The sequence below is a fragment of the Protomyctophum parallelum genome (assembly GCF_964188405.1).
Source record: "Protomyctophum parallelum genome assembly, chromosome: 3".
Taxonomy (NCBI): domain Eukaryota; kingdom Metazoa; phylum Chordata; class Actinopteri; order Myctophiformes; family Myctophidae; genus Protomyctophum; species Protomyctophum parallelum.
Window position 1 is genome coordinate 22,927,469 of NC_139698.1, and position 9,174 is coordinate 22,936,642.

The following is a 9,174-nucleotide window of genomic DNA, read 5'->3' on the forward strand; positions in this document are numbered from 1 at the left end:
GTTTTCTATTGGCAAATGACATGTGTCGAGTAATTTATAACCAAAAACAAGTCGTGGTTATGCAGGTATATGTATGTTTGTACTTGATAAAGTACAAGTGATAAAGGCAGAACACAGTAAAATCCTAAAGTGTTCATTTTAACGTATCCGAGTAGGCCTACATTTACATTTTACTGTGCGGGGTCGGAATCTCACGCCATTCTAGGCCTTCAGCAACAACCCCAAGCATCATGTTTTACTTTATCATTTGTTTGGTGAATAATAAATTATTATGTAACCCACACAACATTTTTTGAAGGAAACAGCCTTACGAAGGTCCTTGAAGCAGAGGAGTGGATTGGTTTGTTTATATGAATCTCGCCAAATGCTAGCCTAAGATTCTTCTGATGATAATAATGCTACTTTTCTAAATTAAGGCAGATTTAGAAGATTTGCACTGGAGTATAGCCTATCAACATACCGTATAATATTTTGAAACGGCTCTTGCCAAAACAACAAAACAAAAAGATATAGGCCTCACACGTTTAGCTGCATCATTAATTCATGTGTATAAACTCTATAGTGAAAAAGAACACAATATACATTGATGTTCAGATATAGACTATAATAAAGACATGTGCATGGTGCACCACATGTTAGTATATAGGAATACGAAGCACCCGTAATACCCATAGCGAATGGGTTCCCATGCAGACTAAAGCTTATTGGTTCTTGAATAAACGGGTTTTGAATAACACATCACATTATTCTAGAAAATAAAACATGCAACAAATGTCTGAAGAAGATGACGATTTATGAGAACGGTTATGATTGAATGAAAGGTGTCAAATCTTTGTCAAATCGAAATGTCAATTCTGCATGCAGTGCATGCAGAACTAGAATTATTGTTCGTGCATGCATGCACGAACAGCCTGCAGACAGCTAAAAGTGTTTTCCTGTCATTTCACCATCACCATAGTAGCCTAAACCCCCTGAGGCTCCACCATGGTTCCATTTGTATACACTCTTCGGGGTAAAAAATACACAGATTTCCACTGTATAGTCACGAAAATCTGTATATGTAGCTTACTCAAAGCAAAATGTATACAGGCTTATACGCCAATACGGACAATAAAAGAGTTAACGATGAACCAAATTAAAAGAGCATCATGATTCGGTTGTTTTGTTTACGAATTGTTCAGTAATGTAGAGCAATTCGTAAACAAAACAACCGAATCACTGATGATTCTAATTTGTAAACCATCTGGTTCTATATAGTCTATATTCAGATGGTTTAGAAATGTGTCTATGGGCCTTGACACGAATGCAAATAAACTAGAATGTATATACAATTATAATGCTATGTGACTTTCTGCATGTCTTTAGGGTAAATGATTGATTTTGTGTTCAACCTATACTCGTTGCTAGAGTGCATGTTTGTTCAGCAACAGGAGTCTCCATGACCTGCATGCATGTCTCAGCCATAGGCTATTTGCATACAGGGATACCAATTTGAACCAATCAGGATATAGCTATAGAGAAGGATAAAGACTAAACAAGTGGAATTGTAAGTGTCATCTCCTGCACACGCACGCACGCACGCACGCACGCACGCACACACACACACACACACACACACACACACACACACACACACACACGCACACACGCACACACGCACACACGCACGCACACGCACACACACACACACACACACACACACACACACACACACACACACACACACACACACACACACACACACACACACCACACACACACACACACACACACACACACACACACACACACGCACACACACAGTCACACACACACACACACACACACACACACACACACACACACACACACACACACACAACACACACACACACACACACACACACACACACACACACACACACACACACACACACACACACACACACACACACACACACACACACACACACACACACACACGCACACGCCTATATAGTCCCAAGGCCAGACGCCAGCCAGAGGATCTTGACTGTGACCTGTGACGTCATCAACATGCATCCGGATCCGGAGCTGCTGCATAAACAATGGGAGGAGAGTGATTTTGTGGTTTGACGCACATGTTAGAAATGTATGAGTTATGAACCCGAAGAAATAGGCCTAAAATAAAGAAAATCTCTTAGTGAAGTATAGTTCTGTGAACTTCTGTCATGCATGATTCCATTCTTGGATTGGTCTGAGTTGTTCACAAATATTGCCATGGTCTGACCGCTTTAATAGCTATGGTTTACTAATGATATAGCTATTGTAAAATGGAATATATGGCCATAAAAACCTTGAAATTACACTATAAATAAGCTTTTGTCCCCACAAAATGTCCGCAACACAAACATTAAATGCCATTGACAATGAATGGAAAATGTTCGTCATCTTGTAGGCTACCCACACGTCTCATATTTGCCATCAACAATGAAAGGAGAAATTAGGTCAAATGTCCGCCAAATATGACGTACATTTGTAGCAACAGGCATTCTGATTGGCCATATATGAGATGATGATGTACGAATAAGAGCGCCCCTCACTTCACACGGGTGTGATTTTTCTGAAACCATAAACAGTAGCCTATACTTTGTCTACACTGCGGAATTGTTGATTCATTGGTTAGACGCAACAGACTTTCAAAGGGCAAAACTTAAGTAGCCGTAAACGTGACCCCACTCCCCATCAGGCACTATATATTATTCCACTCCGAATTCCGAAACCGATATGTAGCCTAATAAAGTCCAGATTATTGGTGCATGAAGAGAAGACAGATCATCAAAAGTCAGAACACACGCACGCACACACACACACACACACACACACACACACACACACACACACACACACACACACACACACACACACACACACACACACACACACACACACACACACACACACACACACACACACACACACACACACTTATAGCCTCAAATTGTACCTTATAAACTAAACTGTGTTGTATGGAACATAACCTACTGTGAAGCTGTTCACACAAAAAATACCTGGGAGAACATGCACAATCATATGTTACTGCCTACTATATTTTTCTAGCACTCTTTATTCTATATCCTTTTTTGTTTTTTTTGTTGTTTGGATATTATGCATATCTATGCCGCTGCATTGTCTGTATAAGCCAAACAAAAATAAGTTTTACTCTTATGTAGGCCTACCTGTACACAACAAGATGTAACAATAAAGTCCAGCTTTGAACATATTGATGAAGTGAATTTAAGACTCTCGGAGGATACTGTCTGTCACACACTGTGACACACACATCGTAGAGTTCCAAATTCCAATTGGTCTAACTTTAGACCAGTAATTGGAAGTGTTCCGTTATATGAATATAGGCAGGCTACACTGTCTGTAATGTATAGTCTTTTATTAGTATAATCGTTTAACTTAAACGAAATGTATGGACTGAACATATAGGGACGCATCCGTCTTGTGTTCGATTCAGCATTCAGTCTTATTACCTTTAGTTCAGTCAGTGGTTCCCTGAACTAAAGGTAATTAGGAACCAAATGGACCGTTATGGGTCTGTAAGTGTAACTCAGAGAGGAACTTACATGGACCCATACGGTTTTGGTTCCATTTGTACACTCTCGGAGTGTTGATTTTTACAAAACTTTGATTTAACAATTGGGGTCCCAGAGATAGATACCATGGGGGTCCGTAGCCTATTGCATATCAAACTGAGGTTCATTGAAATTGAAATGGTTGAGAATCACTGCTATATAGAGCTGTAAAAATCTTCTCGGGGTCCCTGACATATCTTTTCAAATGGGGCCCGCGGGCTAATAAGTGTCAATTTGGGGGTCCTTGACGTGAAAAAGTTTGGGAACCATACTGCTCTATTCATAAATTACCCCCATTGTCTGTATGGGAGTTATAGCATATTCAAATGTTGATATTTTGAATTATCTAATTCTTTACTGCGGGTTCTTGAAGTGCATTGTCAATTTAAAGTCAATTTAGTAAATCAATCATTTTCGCTAACTATGGCTCAATTGTTTATGTGTCTTGAAGGTACAAACATTTGTTTCTTTTTCTTGATATACCAAAAACAGAGACTCCAGGAGGTTGAAAGAGGTTAATACGGCCTAATGACAGTGCTTGATCTGGGGCAGACCTTATGCAAGAGACAACGCTGTCTATTACACCGTCTCGACGCTAGATGCCACCATGACCATGCACGCGCTGCATCATGTGCAGCCTGCAGGCCTTCTGTATCGAATGGTGCTGCCTGCAAGTCAGTGTCTCCAGCCACTGCAGCCAGGTATATAGCAGGCATATATAAAAAACAGCATATAATCTAATAATGGAAATGATAAATGAATAGGAAAACGAGGGGAAAAGAGGCATTTCCCTGCACACCAATCCTATGTGATAAAGGGCCTAGTAGACGAAAAGTCGAATGCAGTCTAGGCCGGGGAGCCTGAGACCTGCGATTTTGCTCGGAGAAGTCGAGTTGCGACAACGCAAGCGTATTTACGTGAGCGCGGTCCCGTGAATTTGTTGCGCGCGTGCTCGTTACGTGCACACGCCCGCGACTCACCAGACCTGGATTCTGTTTAGGCAGATCCAGGCAACAACAACGCCTGCGTTCCTCGCTTCACGTTTGCAAGGCCCTAAACACACACACACACACACGCACGCACGCACGCACACGCGCGCACACACACACACACACACACACACACACACACACACACACACACACACACACACACACACACACACACACACACACACACACACACACACACACACACACACACACACACACACACACACACCACACACAGGCATAAAATGGTCTGTGAAGCTGTGATGATGATTTTAAGGCTCTGCGTGCACACACAGATGCAAATGTTTCTAGGCTATATGAGTAGCCTACTATACTATAGTAAGGCCTAATATGTTATTTAGCTAACTCGAGTCTCACACAAATGGATCAAAGGAAAGATTAGGAATGTCACTGCATGAGCAATATACACTGAGCAATACACAACACGCAATACACTGAGCAATACACAACAATCCTCAGTGTGTCCATTTAACTCTAGTATACTGCGATTTGAATACAGCTAATGCATTGTCTGATTTGGCATATAGCGGAAATAAGCTATTGACAACGTTATATAATGCATGTTTATAATGTAGCCTAAGCCTATACTGGAATTTAACATTTTTGGTATAATGTAGAAAATAAATGACAATGATAACCATTACGTACGCCTTGAAAACGAATTAGGCCTATATATTATATTAACTATTTACCATGAAGAATCCTGGATTGACACAAATTGGGCGTTATATATATTTGGTATAGATCCTATTCATGAATATAGACTGCAAACTGTTTTGGAAACGAAATCTTCAATTAGACTATTATTATTCAATAACTACTGGCATGCCAATTGTTCACTAACACAAAGACATTTATTTTTAATTGATTTGTCAAAATTACGAGAAATATTCTCATTCTTATTTCAAGCCAACTGAAGAAAAAAACAGTTTCTTCAAAATGTTTTGAAATTGAACAAACTTTCAGTTTGGAATCATATCTGTTAATTACAATGTATCTTTATTGGCCTATATAGTAATGGAATATATAGCCTTTTGAACACCTGTAGGCTGCTATACGCCTATTATTAGGCTACAAATACATTGTGATTCTTAGGTTAGAGTAGGTATAAACTATTCAATATAGGACCAAGTCAGTCTATAGAAAATTGTTTCTGAATTTAATCTCCACAAAGATCTCACTCGTATAGCGCTTGCCTTGGCCCCTGAACACACACTATAGCCTGTTTCGAACCAACAATGTTGTGCAGTCTGCTTCTATCTGCGCTGACTTTATGCATGTGTATTGCCTGCTGAGGGCATTAACTTTGAAGAACAGAACAAATGGCGATGGAATAGATTTAGCAACACAATTGCCCAATACACTTGCACAGAATAGAATAATATTATAATATAGAATAGGCACACGCGCTTAAATAAGTCTGCTGCCAATCATCGCCATGCTTGCTGTCGATTAAATGCGGACGCTGTGTTGACACACATTCGTCGCTAGATGGCGTCATAAAGGTCCTGGTGAGGGCTGCATGAAACGAGCACCCAATAGTCGAGATGGCAAGTATGGCTTCTTGGGCTACTGTATTTATTTACAGCTATAGCAATATTTAATTTGATGAGGTTTTCCCATCCCTTTAGAATGCTAAATATAGCATGATCATTCATTTTTATCACGATGCAAAAGGCGAGTGAATAGCATAGCACAATGTTGGGCTATAAAGGAGTCTTTGAAAACATTTATTGGGAAATATTGGCTATTGCAGTCAGAAGACGGGAAATGAGTATAGCTGCATTCACATATAGTATTTACATGTTTAAATAGACTTGCATGTTCAATATTTTCAAAGAAATAAGTGACTGAAAGGTGTTTCAATGCAACTTCACACAGAGGGCGTATAGGCCTATTCTGGCCTTATGGGCCAGCGGGACAAGTTGCAAGGGGTTTATAAATTAATAATTAATAAGCATGCTAATTAATTATATCCACCGATGGTGACATGCGGACCAGCTAATTCTACCATTCTAGCTATATCACATTCCATTTGAAGGAATAACACTCTTTCATTATACGGCAAACACAGCGGATTTCAATCGATCAATCAGTCAGTCAGTCGCTCACAAAGGTCTATCAAATCGGCGGATTGATATAGTTAAAAATGCTTAACGTAATTAGGTCTACCCTGTAGTGTATAGGCTACATGAAACTGCATTTGAGAACAATTATATATTTCAGGTTTAAAGTAGTTCGCCCCCCAAAAATACTTTCTATCAATATTGAGCTAATAATTTGGTATAGTCTCGGAACCCGCCGGCGTTTTGTTAATAATTTGACTGGCGACTGGCAAAACTCAATTTAGTCCATTGAGACTCAACTGAGTTTCCTATAGGCTACTGACCAGCCACCCCGTCATCAAATTATTGTCTCAGGAATGTATATGCGACAAAATAAAATAAAAACTCCATAAATCCAAGGCTTCATTGTGTGTGTAGGCTAATCGACATAGAAAATAAGTCCTTTTTGGGGTGAACTCTAATGTCTGATTCAAACGTGTTATAGTCTATTGAACAGCAAACCAACACACATCGTTGACTAGTTAGTAGGCCTACAACATCCTGATCCTTCAGAGAATGAATGGTCTTTCTTGGTCAACATGTTGCAAGTCATTTCCGATCCTCTGTCAACAGCCGACACTGAATGGTTCCAATTAATGGCGGTGGAGGAGGAGAATGTACAGGCAGGCAGGCAGGCAGGCAGGCAGGCCTAAACGTGAATTCCCAAAGCACAACCATGCACCTTGGCGGCAAAGAATAGGAAGAATAAGAAGGAAAACACTTCATAACGCAATAAATAATATAGAACACAGTTTATTTCGACGGAGGAACGTCAAAGTCTCGACCCCCCCCCCTCTCGTTTGTTTAGGCTATTTCCAAAGGAGGCTAACTGCTGCTCTTGAATTTGGTGACGACTTTCTTCTCTTTGACGCGCCTGTTCTGAAACCAGATGGTCACTTGTCTCTCTGTCAGATTGCTTTGGGCGGATATCCGTCTCCTTTTGTCCTTGGTGATGAATTTATTGGTGGCATACTCCCTTTCCAGTTCCTTCAGCTGTATCTTGGTGTACGGCACGCGTTTCTTTCTCCCGCGGCGCATGGAGTTGACATCTCCGCTGGATATAGTGTCTGCAAATGAAAGATCACATACTGGGATTAAATGCAACTATAAAGGGATCCTAAATATATATTTATTTTTTAAGTTGGACTGTCCGGGGCCCCTGCAGGGGAGGGGGGGGGGGGGGGGTCATGCAGTGTTTTAGTGGGTCCAAAGCCAAGAGTATATATCGCCTATTTCATTCCATTATAATTCAATTCACTCACACAAAACATTCATGAGTGTCTAACATGTTTCAGGGTCACCTGACCACTAAATCCATTGTCATGTACGGTATGTATACCCTACAATTATGGCAATTAAATTGTATTTTAGAAGCAAAAGAACATCTTCCTAGAGTCCCTATAATCTATCATTTGAAACGGGGCCCATAATCAAATTGAATTTGGGAGTCCGTGACCTGGAAAGGTTTGAGAAACCAGGCTCTGGCCTTTAAGTCAAACAGAAAAAAGTTGGCAGCAAAACTTTTTTCTTGTTTTGTTTTTTCGATGAACACTCCCCCAACCCCCCCCCCCCCCCCCAACCCCATATTTCTTATAGTCTCAGGCACATTTTACACTAAAATGATTTAGCCTAATTAGCCTAGGAAATATCACGATCCTCGAGGCATAATATAAGGCTTCAAAACCATTTAAAAAGTCATGTATATTGTATTGTCCGTTCTAAAAATTTAGACATTACATTATTATTCACGTTTTTATGTACCTTGTAAAGAGGTTTTCCATAGAGCATTTGACTGTGGCTGCTCCTTGGCGCAGTAAACTTGACCGTTCCAGCCGTTGGCGATGGCCCACGGCTGGTGGTAGGGCTCCACCACGGGCAACAGAGGCTCGTGTCGGGGCTCAGGTGGGGCCCCCACGACGGGTCCTACGTCCAAATAACTGGGCTGGTAAGGAGCGGACGAATAGCCCTGATAAAAGGCGAATTCCTTTGCCCTTGACTGGAAGTCCTCGCCCGAGACCGAGACCGACGTGTCCATGTATTTATCCCCATAGCCAGGGGGCTGCGCGCAGGTCTTGACACCGCCGTGTGACACCCTGCACGGGTAGTAGCCGCTGCCAAAATACCCATAGGGCAGCGATGCGTTGGGCGAACTCTGCGTGGCAGAACAGGGGCTGCATTGTTTGACAGGCTCGCCCATGCCGGAGACTGACACCTCGCTGGAGGTGTAGGTGGTGCTCGGAGCCAGCGAGGTCGGATGCGCCAGCAGATTCCGGCACTGGTTCGCGGCGAAATTACCTCCAGCGAAACCCTCCATGTTCTTGCTTCTCTCGTCCAAGGCGTTGTCGTACAGGAACATCATGGGGTCAATCCAGCGCGGATGGAGGAGTAATGACGCGGTCATAGCATTGGCCCTACATCGAGACGGAGGGAGCTAACAGCGGGCTCTTTTTCAAA

General features: G+C 41.6%; 1 protein-coding gene across 1 annotated transcript; it reads right to left on the reverse strand.

The window, feature by feature from the left end:
• Nucleotides 1-6,329: 6,329 nt before the first annotated feature.
• On the reverse strand, nucleotides 6,330-9,174 carry hoxa13b (homeobox A13b). Its single transcript, XM_083760589.1, has 2 exons — nucleotides 8,482-9,174; nucleotides 6,330-7,787 (listed from the first exon to the last, which is right to left on the reverse strand). The coding sequence occupies exons 1-2, from the start codon at nucleotides 9,119-9,121 to the stop codon at nucleotides 7,546-7,548; spliced, it is 882 nt and encodes a 293-aa protein (XP_083616715.1). The 5' UTR covers nucleotides 9,122-9,174; the 3' UTR covers nucleotides 6,330-7,545.

What these genes read in the sequence shown, in the direction of transcription:
- hoxa13b (XM_083760589.1), bottom strand. Translation starts at nt 9,121, where the DNA reads ATGACCGCGTCATTACTCCTCCATCCGCGCTGGATTGACCCCATGATG. An exon ending in ATGGAAAACCTCTTTACAAG is followed by an intron (nt 7,788 to 8,481) that starts GTACATAAAAAC and finishes TTTCATTTGCAG; the next exon opens with ACACTATATCCAGCGGAGAT.